The sequence below is a fragment of the Pseudorca crassidens genome, chromosome 12 (genome assembly GCF_039906515.1).
Source record: "Pseudorca crassidens isolate mPseCra1 chromosome 12, mPseCra1.hap1, whole genome shotgun sequence".
In the NCBI taxonomy this organism is placed as follows: Eukaryota; Metazoa; Chordata; class Mammalia; order Artiodactyla; family Delphinidae; genus Pseudorca; species Pseudorca crassidens.
Genome location: NC_090307.1, coordinates 79915864 through 79940782, shown reverse-complemented (window position 1 = coordinate 79940782; position 24919 = coordinate 79915864). Strand labels below are relative to the sequence as shown.

General features: G+C 47.7%; 1 protein-coding gene across 4 annotated transcripts in view; it reads right to left on the bottom strand.

The window, feature by feature from the left end:
* The window catches only part of RNFT2 (ring finger protein, transmembrane 2), a 60506-nt gene that overhangs the window by 28100 nt on the left and 7487 nt on the right, over positions 1-24919 (bottom strand). For 3 of the 4 annotated variants that reach the window (XM_067700709.1, XM_067700708.1, XM_067700707.1), the window contains 4 exons: positions 24239-24717; positions 22129-22205; positions 18654-18754; positions 15354-15507 (listed from right to left, as the gene is read on the bottom strand). In XM_067700709.1, the coding sequence (XP_067556810.1) occupies positions 15354-15507; positions 18654-18754; positions 22129-22205; positions 24239-24717 (811 nt within the window). Of the gene's footprint in view, positions 1-13013; positions 13377-15353; positions 15508-18653; positions 18755-22128; positions 22206-24238; positions 24718-24919 lie in introns of all 4 variants that reach the window. The other variant, XR_010933319.1, reaches the window with a different exon arrangement.

Genomic DNA, 24919 nt, shown 5'->3' with positions numbered 1-24919 from the left:
GACAAGTCTGCTCTGGGTAATACCAAGCCCCAGAGACCTACAGCAACCCGGTCAAGTTCATCAAGGAACAGAGCACTCGCCCCTCCCCTCCTCAGCCATCCCGCTGCCCCTGCTGCCATCACTCAGCACGAATTTATGTAGGGACGAAATGTTCCAGGGACCTTGAACAAGGACACGGCAGAGAATAAGTCTCTGTGATCCGGGTGCCTCTCCCTCTGCCTCGTCCTTGTTCTTTTGTGTGTATCTCCCTCCCTGTCTCTGTCGGCCCCTTGAAGGCAGGACCAGCTCTTATCCTCACAGCAAAGATTTTGCAGGCACTGAAAACTCTGTGCTAAGCCTTCTAAATCCATGAGCTCATTCTCTCCTCACTGGGCTCCTCTCTGACATGGGTAATATCGTCTATTAGCCCCATACACAGAGGAGGCAGTGGAAGCTCAAAGCCCTCAGGTACACAGCTAGCGGCAAAGCCAGATTCAAAGCTAGGCTGTTCCAAGACCCAGCCAGGGTAGGAAGTGTAACATTTCTTTCCTTCTTTGGCCCATTCAAGGTCTGACCTTGGCACTCCTAAGCCCCGAGGAGAAGAGGCAGGGGTCCGTCAAGCCTTAGTGGGCTCTCAGCCGCTGAGCAGTAGCCCTGGTGTTTACCTCCAATCTCTAAGCTCTAGCAGAGTCCTGACCTGTGGGTGCCACAGGGGAGAACGCACAGAAAGAGAAACATATACACACGTACTGAGAACCTACTACGTGTCAGGAGTTGCTGAAATCACCTCCACCTGCGTTGTCTCAATTTATTTTTTAGCTTATCTCAAATCTCCCCTAAAACCTGAGGGAAACAGCATTATCTCTTTTACAGATGCGGAAACTCAGGCACGGAGCAGGGAGGTGACTGGCCAGAGGTGATACTGATGGAAATGGCAGAACTAGGGTTCAAACTGGGATCTACCTCTCTCCAGAGCCCAAGGTCTTTGCAAATGACTCTGGAATGTTTTTGGACAAGCTGGAAGCTGAGAAGTGGAAGTGGTGGGCTCCTCGGACCAAATATCAGCTCTAACCCCCTTTCTTGCCCCTGGGGTTACCTGGAGGAGATGTGAGAGCCGGGCAGCCCTACCCACAGCAGTGGAAGCCAACCCCAGAAAAGCAGCAGAGCGGCGGCCCCCCAGCGCAACTCCAGGCCCCCACCCGGAGGGAGGGAGGAGGTAAAGGGGACGCCTCCGAGGCCACCTCAGGGAGTCTGGCTGCCTCCCTCATCATTTAGCTGCAGAAGAGCAAAATAATCACCACTTAGCTGGCTAATTAATCCCCGCAGCACCCCAGAGCAGGGGTTGCTCCTGCAGTCATAATGTGGTGTAGAAAGGTACAGGGTGGGCCTGAGAGCCAGGGATCAGGGCCTCCCTGCTCGCCCTGAATGCAAATTCACACCAGCCATTTGCATCACTCCTCTGTTCATTTGAGAGTCACTACACACCTACCACACGTTGCCTCATCACGAGCGCGGCAGACGTCACCCCTGCCCTCCTGGAGCTTAGAGTCTGGTAGGGAGGAGATATTCAACAGTTACCTGGGAAAATGCATTCGCCAAACTGCTTTCCATTTTGGTACCGTGGCTCTGGCTGTCCCCTCTCCCTGGCCTGCCCTTTTGGTTTGCTTTTGCCTGGCTAACTACTGCCCATCCTTTAAAACTCAGTTCCAAGGTCACCTTATCAAAAAAGACTCTGCTGGGGGCTGGTTTAGGTACCATCTCTGTTTTCCAAGAGGGCTCTGCTTCCCTGCCTATCACCCCATCAGACTGTGAGCTCTGAGGCTGAAAGTGCTAGGTCTGGGTAGCTCCCGTGCCTAGCAGGGTGCCTGGCACTCTGTTGATGGCTAATAAATACTTGTAGAATGAATACATGAGAGGATAAATCATGTGATCTGGAAGCAGTAACTTTTGGGCCTTGGTTTCCTCACGTGTAGAATAAGAAGGTCTTTCTGGGTCTAACAGTCTGTGAACAGGAGGGCAGGAGTATAGCCCAGCCTCTGAGGGAGTGGGGGGGCCTCTGGAATGTCCAAACTGGGCATTAATCATGGTGGTCTGCCCCCTGCCAAAGCCAGCAGCACGCCAAAGCCTCTGAAGCCCTCCAGCCTCTGCCAAGGGAAGTGGTGTAAATGTTCAAGTTCTGTCTGCAAGGACCTGAAACTGACTCTGACCCGCCAAAGCCAAAAGGGACTCTGGAAGGCTTCTGGGTTCTCTCAGGCTTCAAGGGAGCGTGGGATCACCAGGCCACCTCACAGCCAAAGTGGAAAATCCTCTCCTCTTGACCGGTGTTTTTCCAACTTTCCCGTGCACACGAACTACCTGGGGATCTGGTTAAAACACAGACTGATGCATGACACTGCTCCCAAGTGTTGAGTGAATGAATGTAACCAGCCTCTGTGTTCCTCTTTCCCTGGAAGAGGGCACTGGATGGGTCCTGCTCGGGCCAGGTACCTGCCCCAAATTTCCAGTGACGGGCCGGGCAGTAGAGGCGCCAACAACAGCCACGGCCCCAGCCCTGTTCCCAAGTACCCAGTTATTCCCAGAGAAGCGTGGGCCTAGGGATGGGCCGGCCACCCTAAGACAGGTTGACTACAGCTGCGGGAGCCGCACCAGCTCCCTGCGTACCCAGTGACCATCTGAACTGGTGAAAGGTATCATCTTTCAACCTGGAAAGTGATTTCCAAGGGCCCAGTGCTAGGGGGGCAGGTGGAGGAGAGTTTAAATAGCAGCTGTGCTCCTAATTTCCCCAGGAGGAGGTCTGGCCGCCCCTCCTCCATGTTGAGTGTTTGCCATTAAAAACAGACAGTATCATTTGGTTCAATAGAAAATGAATTAAAGGGAATTAAACGGTGGGGGTCATGCGACAAGCCCCGTCCCCCACTGTCTGAAGCCGTTTTTCATCTTCCCCAGTGGGGAGTACCAGCTTGGGGGGTGTGGAGCTGAGCAGGGCTAGATAGATAAACAAATAACGCAAAAGACCCCCCTCCCTCCCAGGGGCGGAGGCTGGGGTGCGGGAAGTCCTGGGTGCCCGCTTGGGCCCTGTCCCTGCTGTGTCCCTTGGAGGCAGAATGTAGCCCTTGAGAGTCTCCCAGGGAACGGAGGGAAGGGAAACAAACAAGACAAGAACAAAAAATGATACACAGGCCTCTGAGACAGAAGAGGGGTCAGGCTGGCTGAGGGAGGGGATTATGGACCAGAGGGGCTGGGAGAGGGGGGACTCTGGCACCTGGATGGTAGGGAGCGATTCTGGCTGTCCCTCAGCTGCACGAAGCAAGGCTGCTGCGGCCATCCGTGCTGGGGTAAGTGAGTCAGGAGGGCAGGGGTGGGGAAAGATGGGCAGAGAGGACTGGGGAGCGGTTAAGAGTGGGGGTCCTGAAACTAGACGGCCTGAGTTCAAATCCTAGCCCTGCCACTTACCAGCTATGTGCCCTTGGCAAGTCACTTACCCTCTCTGTGCCTCCGTTTCCACATCTGCAAATTGGGAGTAATAAATATCTATCTCATAGGGTTGTTGTGATGATTAAATTAGTTCATGCCTATGAAGCATTTAGAACAGCACTAAGCACACTGGCTACTTGTTACTGCTATATCTTATTATCATAGAATATTGATTATGTTATTACTGTTGGTCCCTGGGGGCATCTCCCTTGGCATCTGAAGACCTAGCCATAAGCCATAGCTCTGCCCCACAGACTTGCTGTAGGACCCTGGGTAAGTGAACACACCTTGCTGAGTCTCGGGTTCCTCATCTACAAACCAGGAATAATCATCCTGGGACAGAGGGTGCTGGTGCCTCCCAAGGTCCGTTCTTCCCTTCCTCCTTCAAAATAAGAATCCTGATTTTTGCTTAAGTCTACTGGCACCCAGCTGCAAGAAGATGCTCCCCAGCTCCCATGCAGTGATTGTGCCTGAGTGGTGGCCAATGAGATGTAAGTGAAAGTGACAGGAGCAATTTCCAGGAATTGGAAATGCTCACCAATGAAGGCAGAGGAACACTAATGACAGCTGATGCAAAAACCCCATGTAAAATGGTAGCATGCAGAATCCAGAAGCATATAAAAAAGATAATCTATTATGACCACGTGGGGTTTGTTCTAAGAATACAGGGCTTAATAGGAAACCTACTAATGCCATTCTTCATATTAACAGATCTAAGGAGAAAAATCAAATGATTTTTGATCAAATTCAACAATCAGTTTTTACTTTCAAAATTTTAATAAACTGGACTTTATGGATAATTCCTTGACACAATAAAGCATTGGCCTCAGTCCCAAAGTCTATATCTTGTTTCATGGGGGATTGTGATGGTTAGTTTAATGTTTCAATTTAGGCTATGGTATCTAGTTATGCAGTCAAACACTGATCTAGATGTTGCTGTGAAGGTATTTTGTAAGTCTGAGAAACATCTACAATCAGCTGACTTTAAGAAGATTCTCCTCAACAGTCTTGAGGAGACTGTCCCTGCTGTGTCCCTTGGAGGCAGAATGTAGCCCTTGGGCCTCATCCAAATAGCTGAGAAGCCACAGAGCTCTGCAGAGGTCAGAATGTTCCACTTTCTTTAACAAGGAAGAACTGAAGGTAAAGGCTTAGGCTTCATCTTTTGTGCTGACATTGATCGGTAGAGGCTGTCTGGATTGCTGCACTGAGAAAGCTGTATCTGGGTAAAGCAGGGTCATGATTGTTTAGTGATTCCTGACACAAGCACAGGTTGGCAAATGGTAGCTCCTAGGGTGTTTGCCATCTCTGGATTCAGCGCTGCTCTAGGGATTAGTGGGCACCTGCGCTACACGCGTCAAGCAGAGCAAAGAAAGAACAAATCCTAGGGTTGTGTGTGAACATCTGATGCCTTGGGGTAAAACTAAAATTAGCCTCCTGATTTCAAAGAGTTAAGTTGGCCAAATTCACTTCTGATGGCTTCCAGCACAGACTCCTGGCCACATTTCACTCCTTGGGGTCTTCTATTTCCTAAAGTATCTGTGTGCTGCAGAATACTGAGTCCCTCACTCAGACAAAACTTTCCTGCAAAGGCCAAACTAGAAGGAATTAGGAATGCAAATGAATTCAAACTCCTGACCAGGGTTAGCAAAATTTTTCTTAAAGGGCCAGATGGTAAATAGATTAGGCTGTCTGGGCCACAGAGATTGTCACCACTACTCAACGCTGCCATTGTAGCATGAAAGCAGCCACAGACAATACATGAATGAGCATGACTATGTTCCAATAAATCTTTATTTATAAAAACAAGTACTGGGTCCATAAGTTGTAGTCTATCTCTGAACTAGGTTTTGCAGCATATTGTGCTCCTTAATACAAGGTTCCATGGTTAATAAGTTGAGAAAATGTCAGGGAAAACAAAGTGAAACAATTTTCTTGGCTGCAGGACTTCTCAGAGCCTTTACTGTGGCAAGTGGAGGATAAAGTTTAAAGCATTTCCCAAAGTCCTCTGACCATGGAACACCTTTTAACAAAATGCCTATCAACATCTCCCCAAGGCCCCAGAATCATAGTTTAGTAAATGGTATTTTCTTCCATCTGATTTTGGTTAGATTCTGACTTTCTTGCTCGCCTTGAACTATAAATGGGTAACTGCAAATGCTCTCTACTTTCTTTAGAGTAACAGTACCTAATAAACAACAAGGATTTACTGTATAGCACAGGGAACTATATTCAATATCTTGTAATAAACTATAATGGAAAGAAGGAAAAATGGATATATACATATATATGTATAACCAAATCACTTTGCTGTACACCTGAAACTAACACAATACTGTAAATCAATTATACTAAAAAAAAAAAAAGCATAACTAACCAGCCATCATTTGACTTGTGTTATCTTAATCCTCACAACAATGTTGTGAGTCCTAATATTCCCATTTTAAAGATGGGGAAACTGAGGCTCAGTGAGGTTAATCAGGGTCCCAGAGGGTGAATATCTTATGGGCCTAATCACATGAGCCCTTTAAAAGCAGAAGGGGAAGTCAGGGAGATGTGAAGCACATTCTGGCTTGAAGATAGAGGAGGCCACGTGAACAGACCAGAATGTGGTTTCTGGGAGATGACAGGGACCCCTGGCCAACAGCCAGCAAGAAAACGGGGATCTCAGTCCTACAACCACACAGAACTGAACTCTGCCAACCTGAATAAGCCTGAAAGTCAGTTCTCCTCAAGAACCTCCAGTAGGAGCCCAGCCTAGCTGACACTTTAATTTTGACCTTATGTGAGCCTACACAGACAACACGGGCAAGCCCACCTGGCTTTTGACCTACAGAACTGTGAACTAATAAACGGGTGTGTTTTTCAGCCACTGAGTTGGTGGTAATTTGATAGGCAGCAATTGAAAACTAACACGGGTCCATACTATTGTGATCTCATTTTATAGACGAGGAAGTGAAAGCCCGCAGAGGTGAAGGAACCTGCAGGGCGACACAGCTGGTAAACGGCAAAGGGTTTCTCAAACAGGAGTTGAACCCAGGCAGTCTGGCTTTTTACTGTTACGCTGTGTTTTACATATGTATTTGTCTGCAACAATCTCCAACATAGACGGTTAAGTTAAAAAAAAAGCAAGGTGGGAGCTGTGTATAGAATACTACTGTTTGATTACATGAAGATGAATAGGGAGAACATATACATGGGTCTGCTTGTATATGTGCATGGTAGCTATGAAAAGAGTCAAGGATGATATGATTATTTCCCGGGGAGGGGAAAATGGGTGTCTGGGGGCAGGACAGGGAAGGAGACTTTTCACCATATATTGTTTTTGGTGTTTTGACTTCTGAACCCTGTGATTGTATAACGCATTAAAAAAATGAAGTATCCTCAGTAATGAGAGGAATGGGGAATACCTGGGAGACATATGAATAGGTGACAAAAACACTCTCAAAAGGGCCCAGTACTGTAGGTAAACTGGTTTGTGGGTATATTAATTTTCTAGGGCTGGGGGGCTTATACAACAGAAATTAATTTTCTTACAGTTCTGGAGACTAGCAGTCTGAGAACAGGGTGTAAGTCCCTTCTGGGAGCTGTAAGGGAAGTATCTGCTCCACGCCTCACTCCTTGGCTTACAGATGACTGTTATATCCCTGTGTCTTTACGTGGTCTTCCCTGTGTGGTGTGACTGTGTCCTAATTTTCTTTTTATAAGGACACCAGTCATATTAGATTAGGTCCCACCCTAATGACTTCACTTTGACTTAATTACCTGTTTAAAGACTCATTCTCCAAATATAGCCACATTCTGATGCACTACGGGGTTAGGCCTTCAACATATGAATTTTTGCGGGGGACACAATTCAGCCCATAAAACAAACATTTAATCCAGGGTTTCTCAACCTTGGCACTACTGACATTTGGGACTGGGTAATTCTTGGTCTCAGGGGACTGTCCTGTGCACTGTAGGATGTATAGCAGCATCATTGGTCTCTACCCACTAAATACCAGCACCACCCCCATCCCATTATGACAATCAAAAATGTCTCCAGAAATGGCCAAACGTCCCCCTAGTTGGGAACCACTGCTTTAACCCCTTCTAGCCCTGCTGTGTGGGAAGCTGCAGCAAGTACAACTGGCTCTTCCAGAAGTTCTGCACTTTTATACACAGAATGATGTACTGTGAGAACCACAGCTGAGACCTAGCCAACTCAGACCTGCCCTGGTGGAGACCTGCCTCTGCTCAGGAGGGGAGGGGAGAGAGAGAGGAATGACTGACCCCCAGGAGAGAACATGACTCAATCAATGGGAAACCACTTTGAGAGCAAAAGTGCTGGGTTCAGGGCCCAGAAAAGAGAGGGATTTTAATGGCACAAAAAGCCTCATGAATCCTCTTGGCTCTCACATCCAAGAAAACCACCTTTCTTGCTCTTGTCTGCTTCCCCCTGTACTTAAGAGACGAACCACTGGGGCTGAAAGCTCGTGGAATTGCGTCCTGTGGAAACCTCTCATCCAGGGGCTGGCTGTGCAGGCTGCACTAGGGGTCAGCTAAGATGATTTCAGACATGGGAAGGGCTTCCTCCTTCCCGTTCTTATGGGAAAAGACAGGAAGTTGGTCACATGCTGTGTTTTTTGGAGAAACAGGTCAGCTAAACGTTTCCTTGTTTCTGATACAGCTAGTCCTAGTATCCACTCAGCAACTAGATACCCAGCCTTCTACCTTCTGATAAACTTAATGGGATAAAAACAACCATTTAAGAGATGAGGAAGCCAAGGGCTCCAAAGAGTGAGGTCACCTGTCCAAGGTCACATAGGTAGTAAGTCCAAGAACCAGGATTTGAACCCAGTTTTGCTGACTCGAGGCCAGTTTTCTTCCTGCTGTGCAGTGTTTACTCATGACACACCTGCTACTGAGAGTTTTTAGAGAAGTACCTGCTTTTACATTTCTCCATCTGAAAAATGGGCAGAATGGCAGCTGCCTGCTACCTATGCTAGTGAGAGGTTGAACGAACCCTGCCCTAAGAATGTTCTAGAACAATGCTGTCCACTGGAATGTTCTACATCTGCTTTGCTCAACACTGTGGCTATCGAGCAGTGCAACTGAGAGACTGAATTTTAAATTTAATTAATTTAAATGTAAATAGTCACCTGTGGCTTGTGGCTGTCATACTGGACAGTGCATTTCTAGAATCGTAAGCCAAGAGGATTTCATTTTAACAAAAGGAAGGAGCAATGTGGACAAGTCAAGTTTTAAATTATTACTACTATTAATGCTAGGAGTTGGAGTGTCAAGAAAATTTTCCAGGACGAGAAAATTTGCTTTCTTAACTAGGTTGGGGTTAGGTTAAAACAAAAGTTTCACTCGCAGAGAATCAGGGAGTACACGAAGGTGAGGAGGGCGTCTTACTTGTTTTTATATTCTCAGGGCCTAGCATTGCCTTTGTCAGCAAATAAGTCCCAAATAATGTCCACTGGATTGAGGAGAGAAAGGGGATGTGTCTGAGAAGAACTCTACGTGGTGGGGTAGCAGCAGGCCTAGTTTTAACCCCCTAACAGGAAATTTACACGAGGCTCTTCATTCAGCCCGTAATATCCATGTGTCAAGACAGACCTAACGGTCCTTGTTCTCATGAGTCTATACTTGAGTAGTGGGGACAGAAAATAAACACAAGACAATCCAATCATTTCAGATACTGGCACACGCGAGGAGGGAAATAAAATGGGGATGGGGTAATGCAAACTGGGGACCACCACTCTGAACAGGGTGGTCAGGGAGGCGACAGAGTCTCAGAGGAAGTGACACTTGAATGATGGGAAGGGGACAGCCTTGGGAACATAGAGAAAAACCTCCCCAGGTGGAGGGAGCGGTAAGTGCGAAGGGCCTGAGAAGGAAGGTGCTGGCTGGTCCAGGGTGAGCCAAGGGAGAGGACAAGTCCTGGGTGATGAGGTTGGAGAAGTGGGTAGGAGTCTGATCAGGCAGGGCCAAGATGTATGAACTGTATAAGTTATCTGGATCTATGATGACAAGTGGCTGGTCTAGACACCCGGCCAGTGTGATGGTTTGGGACTGAGGTTATAGATCGGTGGCCGTCATTGTTAACCCACCCCCTTCTTGGCCGGCCAATGAGCATGGCTGTCCTGGGAGGTCCAGGTATGAGAAGATCCCGGACAGACCCTCTGGTGTCCAGAGGCACGTGGGAATCAGCGGCTCACCCAGCCTCACACATCAGGGACCGTGGGGCCATCAAGCAAACCCAAATACTAGAAGCCCTTCCAATATAATTATAATATTAAAAACCAACCCACCCTCTCAGTGGACGGCATGGAGGCGCAGGAAAGAGCATCTGTGCTGTGAGCCATTAGGGGTCCCTGACAGATGTGCTCCTCTCCCCCCTCCCCCCACCAGCTGCAAATGAAGACCCGTCCTTTTCTTCTGCCCAGACAAGGATTGATGAGGATTCGGGAGAGCACTCAGACAGGCAAGGAAAGGCTGTGAACCTTTTCCAAGCCTGCAATTTATCTTGAGGAGACTATTCACATCACTTTTTACAGGCTGGATTATGCTCTGACCTGGCACATTAATCTCGCCGAATAAAATAATAATAATCAGAAAAAGGGAGCTGGACAGTTGCCAGGGAGGCATTAATAACTGTCGCCCACACCTCGGAGGTGCAGGGAAGGGGTGCCACCTCCCATCCCCGCCCCCTGGCCCCCAGAGGTGCCCGTCGAAAGGGAAGGAAGTGAGGTAGCCATTGCCTGAACTTGGGGGAATTTTATAGAGATGGTGTACGGGGACATCGTTCCTCAGTCATCTCTGAGGAATTTTCCAAGCACATCCAGAGAACTTCCGTGGGAGGGAGTGTGGTCTAGTAACTCCCTCCCAGAGCAGGGGTTCTGGAATCAGACTGCCTGAGTTCAAATCCCCACTCAGCCATTCATACACTGTGTGACCTTGGGCTACTTCTTAACCTCTCACTGCGTTTGTGTTTTCCTCTGGAAAACAGGGATAAAACCAGCAACTGCTGGGAGTGTAAAATGGTGTAGCTGCTGTGGGAAACAGTTTGGTGGTTCCTCAAAAAGTTAAACACAGAATTACCATATGACCCAGCCATTCCACTCCTAAGTATTTACCCAGAAAAACTGTGTTCAAACAGATACTTCTACACAAATGTTCAAAGCACTGCTATTCCCAATAGCTAAAAAGTGGAAGCAATCCAAATGTCCATCAATGGGTGAATGGATAAACAAAGGGTGGTCTATCCACACAATGGAATATTATTCAGCCATTAAAATGGAACGAAGTGCTGATTTCTGCTACAATGTGGATAAATCTTGAAAATATGATGCTAAGTGAAATAAGCCAGACACAAAAGGTCACATAATGTATGATTCCATTTATATGAAATGCCCAGAATAGGTAAATCCACAGAGGTAGAAAGCAGATTGGTGGTGGCCAGAGGGAAGGGGGAGTGACTGAATGGGTACGGGGTTTCCTTTTGGGGTGATGAAAATCTCTTAGGACTAGATAGAGGTGATGGTTGCACAGCACCATAAATGTACTGAATGGCACTGAATTGTATACTTTAAAATGATTGCTGGGACTTCCCTGGTGGTCCGGTGGAAGACTCCACGCTCCCAATGCCGGAGGCCCGGGTTCGACCCCTGGTCAGGGAGCTAAGATCCCACATACCGCAACTAAGCCCATGCACCACAACTAGAGAAACCCACAGGCCACAATGAAGACCCAGCACAGCCTAAATAAATAAACAAACAGACAAATAAATAAATAAATGTCAGTTCTTGAAGACCCACCGAAGCCAAAATAAACAAATAAATGTCAGTTCTAATTCATAAAAATAAAATAAAATAAAATAAAATAAAATAAAATAAAATAAAAATAAAATGATTACTGGTTAATTTGATGTTATGTGAATTTTACCTCAATTTTTAAAAAACCCACAAAACAACAGCACTTGCCTTGTGAGACAGATGTCAGAGGGAAAAGGGTTAGAGCAGGGCCTGGCCCACGTGCAGGGCTGACTCCCCATCAGCTGTTCCTATTGCCATCAGCATTGTTACTCTGAGGTTTGCAATCTCTGGCAGGTTATTTAACTCAGTTTCTGCTCTGTGCAGAGAGATATCAACAGTATCTACCTCCCAGGATTGCTAAGATTAAACAAGACGATGTCTTCAGTAGACTATAAACTCCAAGAGTATGTAGATTTTTGTCTACTTTGTACTTTGATACTGATGTATCCCTGTGCCTAGGACAGTGCCTGGCACACCTCTGGCATTTAGTAACTATTTCTTGAACAAATGGCAGTGCTTAACACACTGCCTGACTCCTGGTAATTGTTCGGCAAGGTTTACTTGCATTTATTACTATTGGTCTGGTTGCTGCGTTTCTTTGAAGGTTTGCTGCATGTTCCTTTCTAGCACAGGGAAGTGAGTACTACTTTGCCTTGTAGATTTTGGTGTCTTCATGACAGAGGTATCTGGACACCTACCATATATGAGAGGTTTGAGCTGAGCTGACGATGGAGTCTAAGCTCTCACTGAGGTTACAAGAGGAGGTGATGAGAGTTAGTGTAGCTGTCTAGACTATCAACTCATCCACTCACCCGTCCATCTACCAACCTGTCTGTCCATCCTTCTAAACATCCATCTACCCATCTAAATATCCATCCATCCATCCATCCAAGTACCCATCCATCATCTATCTAAATATCCATCCATCCATCTCCCATCCATCTATCCACACAATCACTGGACTATCCATCTGTCCACATAACCACCAACTTTCCCATCTAGCCATCCAATGCATCCATCTACCTATATATCCATTCACCCATCCATCTACCCACCCAAACATATATACATACATACAATGAATGCTTCCGAGTGCACATCAGATGCTGGTGATCCATCAACAAAGAAACCAGATGCATTCATTTTCCGCTGTCACAGAGGTTACAGTTGAGTAGAGCAGGCAGACAATTAAACAAGCAATTACACTCAGGGTGGTGAGTGCTAGAACAGGGAAAGTACAGGATACTGTGAGAGTCCCCAGTAGGGGCACCATGCCTCACCTGAAGGGGCAGGGGAGGTTTCTAAGAGGCTGTGATCTGCAGGAGGAGCAGGAGGTGGTTAAGACACAAGAAAGGAAAAGGGTCTTTGAGGTAGAAAGGCAGCACACAACTGACTCTGGAAGCTGTAAGGGTTAGTTACTCAGTCTCAGTTTTCTCATCTGGAAAATGGGGACAGAACATCTAACACATGTCAGATTGGCACTAGTTGGTGTATGGAAGGAAATGAAAGAAGAAGGGTCTGGCTGAAGCACAGGGAACAGAGGGAAGAGGGGCAGGAGAGAGTGAGAGGAAGACTAAGGATGCTGGATAGGCAGGTGGGCTGCAAAGCCTCACTTGCTTCCTCTCTAGGCAATGACAACCCACCCCTCATTTCACCCACATACATAAAGTCTTTTTATGTTTGCAGCATCTCAAACGGGGTTTTGTAAACATCTCAATTTTCTAAGGGAAGAAACATGTTCAGGCACATGTAGTGACTCACCCAAGGCCCCGTGGCTGGAAAGTGGCAGGGTCAGGAATGGCCCAGGAATTCCGACATCCATTCAGTGCTGGGCAGATGATCTCCTGACGTGGCCATGGCCTCGGGAGTTGGAAGATGTGAATTCTGATTCTATAACTGACCAGCTGGGTGTTTTTTGGACAAAATATCTCATCCCTCTTTCAGCCACAGTACAGGGTAAGTGAAAAAATGGCCACCCAAAGATACCAGGTCCCAAACCCTGGAAACTGTGAATGTGACCTCATCTGGAAAAAGGGTATTTGAAGACACAATTAAGTTAAGGCTCTTGGCACGGGGAGAGTATCCTGGATTGTCTGGCTGGGGCCCAAATGCAGTCACATGTATCTGTATGAGACAGATAGAAGGAGACGTCATATACAGCAGAGGCCAGGTGACCGCAGAGGCAGACTGGAGTGATGCTGCCATGAGCTAAGGAATGCTGCCAGCTACCAGAAGCTGGAAGACGCAAGGAAGGATCCTCGCCTAACATCCAGCACCGCCCCCCCACCACACCTCTGACACCTAGATTTCGTTTCAGTGACACTGATTTTGGACTTCTGACCTCCAGGACTGTGAGAGAACAAATTTCTATTGTTTTCAGCCCCAGGCATGTGGTTATTTATTATAGCACCACAGGAAATGAATACAGTGGGCCCTCTGTATCCGTAGGTTCCTCGTCTGTGGATCCAACCAATCTCACACAGAAAATCCGAGGATGCGGAACCGCAGATGTGGAGGACCAAATGGAAGGGACTTGAGCGTCCACAGATTTTGGTATCCGAGGAAGATCTTGGAACCAATCCCTCGCAGATACTGAGGGATGACTGTACTCAGCTTTTCATCTAGAAAGTGGTGATAATAATCTCTCTCACTCAGAAGGGTGTTGAGAGCCTTATATGAGTCAAGACATGGGAAAGAATCTAGCAAGAACCAGAATGCACTAGGCAATGAGTAACCATTCTCTATCTGTTTTCCTTATCTTTCTCCCATACCCACTGTGAGGTACAGCTTGGGCCCTGAAGCTGAAGCCCTGGGCTGGAGTCCCAACTCTACCACTTAATAGCTGTCTGCCTGCTCAACCTTCCGTCTCCTCCTCATGAATGACAGGAACTGTACCTCCCTGAGAGGAACAGCAAGAGGCTACATAAGGTAATGCATACATGAAGTGCTTAGTACAGTCTCAGGTTCACAGTCGGTGCTCAATAACTGCGAGCCATTATTATTCCAGGCAGTCAGTGCGGAGCCAGCTTCCTCACATGCCTGGATTCACGTCTCCTGCCTTCAACAAAGTGCCACAACCGCTATGAAGGAAGAGGTTCAGGGCATCTAGAACCCAAGGGGCACTGAACCCAAGGAGGGGGTCATGGGAACCCTGATTTGTAGCCGGTTGGTCAGAAGTACAGGTGCCAACTTGGGGCTGGTGACTGGCATCTGAAGTGACGGGGGCAGTCTTGCGGGACTGAGACCTTATCCTGTGGGATCTGACACTATCTCGAGGTGGACAGTGTCAGAACTGTGTTAAACTGAAGGATACCCAGCCGGTGTCAGAGAATTACATGATGTGTGGAAAACCCACACATCTGGTGTCGGAGGTATTGAGTGTGTGTGTGTACAGAAGAAACACAGGAGTGTGTTTTTCCTATACACCTGGCCAGTGATTTGATCAGTTGTCACTCAAGACAGATGGTCAATTCCAACCCGCTCTTCTGCCAACCAATGCCTGGGACAAATTCTGAGCTTTCTGACCTAACCGTGACGTCTTTTCCTCACACTGCTCAGTCCTCTGAATTACAATGATTATCCCCCAAGACCTCTTCATCCCAACACCTCTTGCAGGCCTCTCCCTAAGGTACACGCCAAAGAATCACTGCCACCAGTCTGCTTCCTGTGTCCATGGCAGGCGTCACTCATGGATCATAGAGTCCTTTTCTTCTGAGCCTCGGTACCCTCTATATAACGTGCCCCAGAAGCCACAAAGAGTCAAAAACCTTTGAGAGCCGTTCTTCCCTGGGAGAAGCAGGACCCAGGGCATGTCAATGTGCTTTTTTTCCTTCCTTGGGTGAAATTTAGATGAAAATTGCGTCAAGGCCAGCTCTGAACAACAAAACTTAGTAAATGCACTTGGAGAGCAGAGGCGTGACAAGAAGTTGGTGACAATAAAGAATGATGCTCAGCTTCAAGGGATGACAAGAGGTGGGAGACAGGATCTACTAGCCCAGGCTCTGTTCATTTGATGCACTGACATTAGCTCTGCCCAAATCCAACCTTTCCTTCTCCAGAAGGCATCCTGAAACCCCTGCATGATTGGCGTGATGGGCCTACCTTGGACTTGACGGCCAGGATGATCTTGGGCAGGGCCACGACAAGGCACTTGAGGGCGATGGTGATGTACTTGAGCACAAAGTCTGCGATGCCCACGATCCACAGCAGGTCAAAGAAGTCCAGCGTCTCCAGGTTGGGCTTCAGGAATATGAGGCTGGGGGAGGAGTCAGAGAGTCAGGATGCTCACTTAGGGTCACTGGCCCTTAGGGGCCCTTCTACTCATTCTAGGAGCCTTGTAAATATTACCTGTAGAAAGAGCACTAAGCTGGGAGTCAGATATCTGTGCCCTGTTCCTGAATCTGCTATTAACTTGCTGTGTGACTCAGGTGGGTATCTTAACCTCTCTGAGCCTCAGTTCCCCTGAGAGTTAAATGATGAGACTGGCCTAGAGCATCATTAGTTAAGGTCCCCTCCAGTTTTATCGGCCACAAAAGGCTTCACAAGAGGAAACAAAAGGAAGGAAGGAAGGCCAACCAATAACATGAAGGAGGGAGAGAGAGAGAAGGAGGGAGGAGGGATTTGATGTGCAGACGCTGTGCTAAGCAATTTACTCACTGTATCTCATTGTCCTGCAGAGTGAGCACTGCTCATCCCCACTTTATAAATGAGGCCCTGAAGCTTGGAGATGTGAAGTTAAGTTGCCCAAGGTCACACTGCATGATAAGCATATGGGCATCAGTATCAGACAGACTTGAATTTGAATCCAGGCCTCTCCATTACTGGACCCTAGGCAGATAATGTTCTCTCTGTAAGTCTCAGTGTTCTCATCAATAAAATGGGAATCGGTCCCTCCCTCAGTGTTACTGGTGGAATTCAATGAGATAATAGGTATACTACTGACTCTGTCATGCAGCAGTGATAATGATAACAACATCTCTATGGGGCAGGCACTGTTATCTACCCATTTTGCAGATGAGAAAAAAGAGGCACAGAAAGGTAAATGAACATGCACAAGGTCCTACAAATATGATGGAACGGTGGTGGATTCGAACCCAGGTGTCCCGGCTACAGCTACTGCTCTCAGTCCTTATTCCACAGCAGTACTACTCGGAGTGTGTAAACCCATTTTACCCATCCGTGACCAGGTAAGTCACACTCAATTTCTGTACTTCCCTCCCTGGGGACAGACAACAAGTCATTCTCGAATTGGCACTGATCCATAGACCACATGCTGAGTAGCACTGCTCTCCATCACCTCTGTGGATGATGGTATTAATAATATCTTGGCTTTCTACAGCATGCTGGCCCTAGTCTACATGCTTTGCATGTCTCAAGTCATTTCATCTTCCCAAAGGCTCTATGTGGTAGGCACTATGATTATCGCATCTTGAGCTGGGGAATCTGGAGCGCTCCGACGTGGAGTCACCGCCCACAGCATCTCAGCTAGAATGTGGCGCTAGGATTGGAACCAGCACCCAAACTGTGCCGGTCCCCTCGCTTTTCCTCCCGCCAGATTAGAGGCTCCAAGCAAAGGCCACTCCGAGTCCTGCCTGTCCACCAAAAAGCAGGGGACAGTGCACACAGCCCAGAGTGAATGCTTTCTAAACGCTTCCCACATACTCTGCTGGGCTGGTGGAAAACGGTGCAAACTGAGGCCCCCTGAGGACAGCATCCTAGGAATGAATTGGTCTGTTTTTGTACTTTTATTTTTAAAAGTCAGTTTCTATTTTGAAGAGCGAGAGTAGGGTTAAATCAATGAAAATAATCTATTTTTGCAATCTCTCATGATACCTTTGGTGTCCTTCCACATCTGAGCCCTGTCTGTGGGATGCCTCGTCTGCAAGTCTGAGTGGCATCCGAGTTACGATATGGGGAAAGGCTGGCAGCCCTGAGCTCCCCTTTTTGTCTCTGCTCTTGTCCCTCCCTGGGCACAACCCAGGCTGGCTGGTTGACTTCCATGCCCTGCTTCTCTATTATGCATCTCTGATCGCAAAAGAAATGAAGATCTGCCCTCCACTTTCCATTTGATCTCAGAGACACCGATCTGTTAAATTCACCCACGTAGGTTTTAGTTCATTGTCTTAGAGTTTTTTCTGTTTTGGCTTTTGGAGCCAGAAAGATGCCCAAGTGTTTTTCCGCAGATTGATCACTAAGTCCACTTATTTCTAACGTACACTATGAACTTTAATGGATGGATACATTTTATTGTCAGTTTTCTGCCCCATTAGCCATCACCCCCAATAGACAAAGTAATTTATCATAAAAGAATAATATTATGATATGATTATGACATATCAAATGTTTCACAGTTTGCCCAGTACTTTTCACATATTATTAACATTTGGCCTCTCTGATAATTAGCCTGTGGGTGGGTAATGACCTTCAGGTGGGTAAGGCAGAAATTAACTTGCTCTCGGTTTCACTAATGCAGAAACTAGGCGAGGTTCCAAGAGGTTCCACTGTTTGCCGAAGGGCACAAAGCTGGTACGTGGCAAGACTAAGAACCTCTGACACTGGTCATCAGACTTCAAATCCGGGGATGATTCAAAGCCTCTGTTACCTACTGGGACTAAGGCTTATTAGAAAGGGTTTCATTAAGCCAAAGTTTCCTCACCTGTAAAACAGGGACAGCAATACCCTGCTGAGTGGGAGGGCAAAATAAGATAATGGCTATTGGTAGCATTTACAAACCCACTCTAGACCACTGACATCAGTAAGGAAGGAGGCTCAGCTCTGCTGCTTTTCTCCGGGTCACTCTCTTTCTCTTTGTGTGCTGCCAGTTTGACTCAGCACTGGTTTGACGAGGGCACAGAGGTCTGAGCCTGTGAATGTGATCATGCCCAGAGAATGGCATGAGCTGGAAATTCCTCCAAGGTTCTGGGAGACTCCATCTCCTCTACCCTCCACCAGGACCTTGACCTTCTGGGCCAGGCAACTAATGCAGTGTGCGGGAGGCATGCTGATGCCTTGGAACTAACTTCCCAAATTGCTTTCATGCAACTTCGGGTGGCCCCAGAAAGTGGTGAAACGGGTCACTCCTCAAAGTCCATTTTTAAAACAGATGGGCATGATCTGAAAACTTGGCTTGAGTTTCAACCCTGTGCCAGAGACCATTACTGGCCAGTCCTCCCCCCCCCCACGCACTATGTGGCTACTAGAAAATGCAAAATTACACATGTGGCTTGCATTGTATTTCTATAAAGAATTATGCTCTAGGCACGTGTATATGACAACAGGGTGGGATGTGAAAGTTACAACATGACCTAGAGCTACTGCATTGTTCTCAAATGATGGGGCTGTGGGTCCTGAGTCCAACAAAGCCCCCCACTTTCTCACTGGGGGTCAGACTCCCCTGCTCACCTGTTATACAGCTGCTGCGAACTGAACGTGTAGAGCACATACAGGGTGTTCCCCGCCAGAAAGGCTAAGATCCACAAAATGACCAGCACCGACCTCTTCTCCTAGAGACAAAGCAAGAGATCTGTGGAGATGCTGAAACGCCAAAGGTGCACCTGGCAGGATATTCCAGAATGTTCCCCAACAAAGGGCAAATTTTCCCTTTCTCAAAGGTTTGGAGGAAGCGGGGCTAATGGTGAAAGGAAGGGCATTGGCATCTTTCCATCCCACTGGAACCTAAGGGATGGTTACAGAGAAGGTAACAGAAATGTGTGAACCTGCTTGGAGATCCAGAGAGTCAGGAGGGCACCATGGTTAGCAAATCAGACTCTGGAGCTGGGTGGCCTGGGTTCAAATCCTTGGTCTATTATCTGGAGGCTGTCCAACCCTGGGCAATTACTTAAACTCTTTACATTTCTCTGTAAAATGGGTATACATTGTATCTCTCTTCTAGAGTCTGAGAATTAATGTACATGAACTGCTTAGAACAGTACCTGGCATGTAAGAAATGTTAGTTTACATATACTGTTAGAAACTGAGGCACAGAGAAACTAAGTAACTCTGGCTCAAGGGCACATATTTTAAGCTCCAGTGTCCTCATTAAAAAATGAGGTTTAGGGACTTCCTGGTGGTGCAGTGGTTAAGAATCCGCCTGCCAATGCAGGGGACATGGGTTTGAGCCCTGGTCCGGGAAGACCCCACATGCTGTGGAGCAGCTAAGCCTGTGTGCCACAACTACTGAAGCCCATGTGCCAGAGCCCATGCTCCACAACAAGAAGCCACTGCAATGAGAAGCCCGCGCACCGCAACGAAGAGTAGCCCCCGCTCGCCACAACTAGAGAAAGCCCGCGTGCAGCAACGAAGACCCAACGCAGCCAAAAATAAATAAGTAAAATTTTTTTTTAAAATCAGGTTTTGTTAAGGATTAAGTAAACTTGATAAATGTAAACATTCAGTCTGGTACAGGCTCACATTTCAGGCTCACTAAATGGTAGGACTTGTTCTGACTTTACAACCCAGCAGTAGATTCAGATCGACAGGTTGGAAACTTCTGTTCTAACTTTTTCCGGCATGGACCTTTGGGCTACTGCCCTGGACTGACCATTCAACACAGGGCCACATTTATAGGATTAAATTCAAACTCGTACACATGGATGTCAAAGCCCTTTGCAATCTAGCCCCGTTTCTCTTTCTCCAGCCTTGTTTCTGATTAGTCCCCAGGAAGATAAGCTGGGAAACCTTCTCAGTTGGCTGTTTCTCAGTAGTCTCTCAGCCTGACAGCAACCTAAGGAAATTTCTAGATGAGGCGTAGAGCAGGGCATTCCTGCCTGTGTACCCTGGGATACATAATCAGACCCCCGTGCTGCTGACAAGGTGAAAAGCTTGTCTTTTCCTGGACCAGGGCGGCTGCATTGCTGGAATAAGATGAGGTCATAACTTTCCCAGTGTAACCTTCCCTGTGGTTTCGGTAAATGCTCCACTGTCTCCAGACACAGCTCAGCGCTCGACACACTGTTACAACACACGTTTCCATAGTGTAGACAAAATAAATGCATCTCCATCCACCCATTATTCCAGGAGGGGTCAAGGTTAACGGCCTGAGAAACCACCTCCAACCAACCAACTGCTCTTATCAATGTGATTAACCCACTCGGCAGCCCTTTTTATGCCAATAAATAATAGATTCCGGTTTAATCCCCTGTAAATCCAAACCAAAAGTGGAAGAGAAAGGGAATTAGCAATGCTCCGAGAAGCCAGACTCTGAAGGACAAATGGGGTACTTCTCCAGTAGTAAGTTGAGATCCCTAAACTTACTACGAGTCATGCAGACTCTCTTCCACTGAAATATACACAGACAGGCAAATCATCACCTGTGTCTTCATAGGGTTCAAAGACCCCTAGAAGCCTGTCCATGGATACAGGCATCCCCTTGCCCCTAAAATTCAAGTCAAGGCACCACGCGGATGTTACTGCATCTGAGAAAGAGCCACGGCCCCAAAAGTCTCCACTATGACATTGAGCAACCTGCTGTTCTAACAGCAGCAGAAAGGGGTCTGCATGAAGAAGATGAGACTAAGGGTCAAGAAGAACCTCTGGCTCCATGCCCAACTCCAGACTTCAATGTGCTCATGTATCAAATAAAGACTGAGCTGGCATCTGTGCCTCATGGACGCCTAGGTGCTTCTGAGAAAGCAGACGACCCCAGAGCAAGGTCAGAGAGGATGGTGGCTATTATAGGATCACATGTGCAGCAGAAAATAGGCTTGTTAAAAATAGCTCAATTAAGTTGTTCCTATGAGCCAGGCACTGCACTAAACACCTTCCATGCACCATCTCATTTAATCCTCTCGATGGGTGTATGAAGTTGGTGTGGCAGTTCCTTTTCCAGAGGTGGCACCTGAGGTTGTGATCAGTGAGGTAACCCATCCAAGGGCTTGCAGGAGGGTGGAGGAGCTGGAATTTGAATCTGGGGGGTAGTACAGGCTCTGGGCTCAATGCCTGGGTTCATATCCTGATGCCACCCTTCACGCTGGCTGTGTGGCCTTATTATGTCTTAGCCAAGAAATTCTGGGCCACTACTTCCTCACTGGGAAAATGAGTTCAGAATGATTTTGCCTCCCTCCCAGGTTGCTGGGATGAAACTGCAAGAGGAGCTGTGTAATGGGTCCAGCACCGTGCTGGACATGGTTAGTGCTCGGCAGATACCAGAGGGCATTCGGGGTGACGGTGGTGAAGCCGTACAGCCACCCAGCAGTGCCTGTGGGGCGGCCTTAACCATGGGCATGGGTTGGAAGTGAGCTAACTGATTGAATGCCGGGAGGATAAGGGGAATGGGCCAGGGGCACATGGGGAGAGGCTGCTGTTGGAAGGGAGAAGGATGGCACATCCGGGGATCTGCCCAGGGTGGGAGGCAGAAGAATGGCCTCCCAAAGGTGTTCCTGTCCTAATCCCTGCAACCTGTGAATATGTTAGGTTACACGGCAAAGGGCAATAAAGGTTGCAGGTGGAATTAAGTTTGCTAATCAACTGACCCTGTGTGAGGGACAGTCTCCTGGATTATCCAGGAGGGTCCAATGTAATCACAAGGGTCCGTAAAAGTGGAAGAGGGAGACAGAAGAGGAGAGTCAGAGGGAGATGTGTCGTCTATGGAGGGATGGTCACAGAGATACAACGTTGCTGGCTCGAAGAAGGAGGAAGGGGCCATGAGCCAACAAATGTGGGTGACTTCTAGAACCTGGAAAAGGCGAGGAAAGAGACTGTCCTCTGAACCCTTCAGAAGGAACACAGTCCTGTTGACACTCTGATCTTAGGCTAGAGGGACCCACTTCAGGCTTTGATCTACAGAACTGTGAGTAATCCCTCTGTGTTGTTTTAAGCCACCGAGTTTGTGGTCATTGGTTACAGCAGCCCCAGGAGAGTAATTTACCAGGTGACTCACCTTTAGAGAGACCTGCTCCCGGAGTGTGGAGTTGGCATAGGCGAAGGTGCTGGCCATCCCGATGCACACAGCAATGCCTGCAGGACAGAGGAGGGGCCGAGACCACCCACTTAGACTCGTCAGACCTGGCCCGGGCTTACTACGGACAATCCCTGGTCCCCTCGGGGTTGACACGCTAACCACAGAGGAGAGAGAAAAATCCCATTTCTGGGGCATTTGGGCTGCCATGTATATCACTGGGAACCCCAAGCCACTCTGAGAAGAGGCCTCTGACTTAGGGATGGGATTGAGGCCCGCCACTGTGGGCGTATTTTATAGAACCAGTTAGAAGCATGGGCTGTGCAGTCTGGTAAGACCTGTGTTCAAATCTCGGCTTGGACTAATCACTGCACCTCTCTGAGCCCCAGTTTCCTCCTCTGTAAAACAGACAGAATAATAACAGTACTTAACTCAAGGAGGGATACTGCTTACAGTGTACAATCTCTAGAAGTTAGTAAGTGGTGCCTATTATTATTTCTACTTCCAAAAAGAATCTGAGGCGTGTTATTTGTAATAAAAACATATGTAGAAAAAGACCACAACACCATAAGAAATTGAAGTTTCATGTTAAAGGGGAAAGAATTCCTAGCTGACAGGAAAACATGACCCTTGCAGAGTAGGGAAAAAGAACTGAATTTTATTCCACAATTTAGCAAGCTACTATCTTGGAATTCTCCCTAAATAGGGATTTTCGAATCCTACTTTTTGTTCCCTGTGGAAAGGATTCTGCTTTCACATGACATGCACAGTTCCCAAGCTTGGAGTTCACTTTTACTTTTTAAATAGTGCGTGTATTCCAGGCATTCTTCCAGATCTTCTTTGTAAAAGATGTGTTTCTTCATTAAAAACATATAAAATCAAAACCAGTAACCCCACAATCTCTTCTTGTACTATTCTCTTTGATCAAACAAAAAAACCTGCCAACTGAGAAACAAAATGACCAAACTTGAGAATAAAAATTAGTGGTGAGTTTGCTGGAATTCAGGGTAAGGGAGAACACGCCAGTTTCCATTTCTAGGAATAAAAAGGGAGGGACTGACATGGTAGCACCCCAAAAAGGAAGGAGTGATCTGAGTCAGCTGGAACCCACCAGAAAGGGGCAAATGAGACACAAACGATGGCCTAAACTCCTCTAGATATTTCTTGTGGGATGTAATAAGCCATGAGACAGTAATTAGTACCGTAATTTCTACCATAAGATAAAAACAATAGCCTAAACTCTCCAGGACACAGCAACATCATGATCTAATAACAGTACGTAACAGATAATAACAACAGTGGACCAGAAGCCACAGTTATTGACGGTTAAGTGTGTGTCAGGTACTAGGCTAAGCACTTTATGAATCATTATCTTACTTCCTAATAATAATATTAGGTAGTATTTACTGAGCACTTGCTATGTGCAGGGTTCTATGTCAGGTATCTTACATGTATTAATAACGAATATAATAAAAATAATAATCTACACTTGCATAGCACTTACTCTCTGCCAGGCACTGTCCTAAGTGCTTTACATATGTTTATTCATTTAACCTCACTCAATCTCACGAAGGCAGATGCTGTTCATATACTATAATAGCATCTGTAACATGCTATTAGAGTCTATGTATAGCTATAATACATATGTAATAGTATTTGTAACAGTACATATACTATTTTAACCCCCATTTTATGGATGATTGGACTGAGGCACAGAGAGGTTAAATAATGTACCCAGCGTCACACAGCTAGGAAGGGGGCAGAGCTCAGGTTCAGACCCAAGCAGTCTGAACTCCTGGGTAGTACACTCTATTCCTTCACATCACCCAACTCCCAGCTGTGGGAGTTTCTACCACAACCCCGCTGGAGAGATGACGAATCTGAGACTCAAAGAATATGAGTGGCTTGCCCCAAGTCACACAGCTAGTCGGCCAGGATTTGAACCCAGGTCTGACTCAGAATCCTGGACTCTTAAGGACTTTGCACCATAAGGACCTCTACTGCCTTCCCTTGGCACTTGGGATGGAGACGCCATCCCCCTACCCAACGGGTGAGGCGGCAGTCTTTGCGCCTTGCATCCCTCCACACTCACCAAGCTTATGTTGGAAGCACACTTTGGCCAGCAGGATGAGGATGAAGGGCAGCCCTTTCTGGAGCCAGCAGATCACGGCCTTCAGCTCGGACAGGGCTGGGGCGGGCGTCCCCGGCTGCTCGTCGCCGGCCTCGTCGGAGTGCGCGCGGTGGTCCCCGCCCACGTGCTGCAGCAGGGAGCCCCCGCGGTGGCCGCCGTGGTGGAAGTGGTGGTGGGGCTGGCGGTGGTGGTAGGCGCCCCCCTCACCGCGGCCCCCACCTTCCTCCCTGGATGTGGGCATCTGGAGGAACACGTCCCCGCCGCCCGCCGCGGCCCCCAGCACCAGGCTGGACGGGAAAGGGGTGGCGGGGAGGCTGCCTGTCGGGAGGCCCGATAAGCCGGAGAAGAGCGCTGGCGGGGAGGCCGCTTCTGCCTTCAGACTCTCAAAGACTCCGCCTTCGTCCACACTCGCCTCAGAGCTGAGCGCTTGACTGCGATTTCTGGGCCAGAAGGGAGGAGAAAGCCGCCACCAAGTCAGGCAGTGGAGGATGGGGGGCAATGGACCCTATCAGTGATGTTAGGGGCCGAATTGGGGCCCGTGCCCCAGGAAAATCATATGTTGAGACCCTAACCCCCAGTACCTCAGCCTGTGACAGTTTTTGAAGACAGTGCTTTTGCAGAGGTAAGTGAAAATGAGATCAT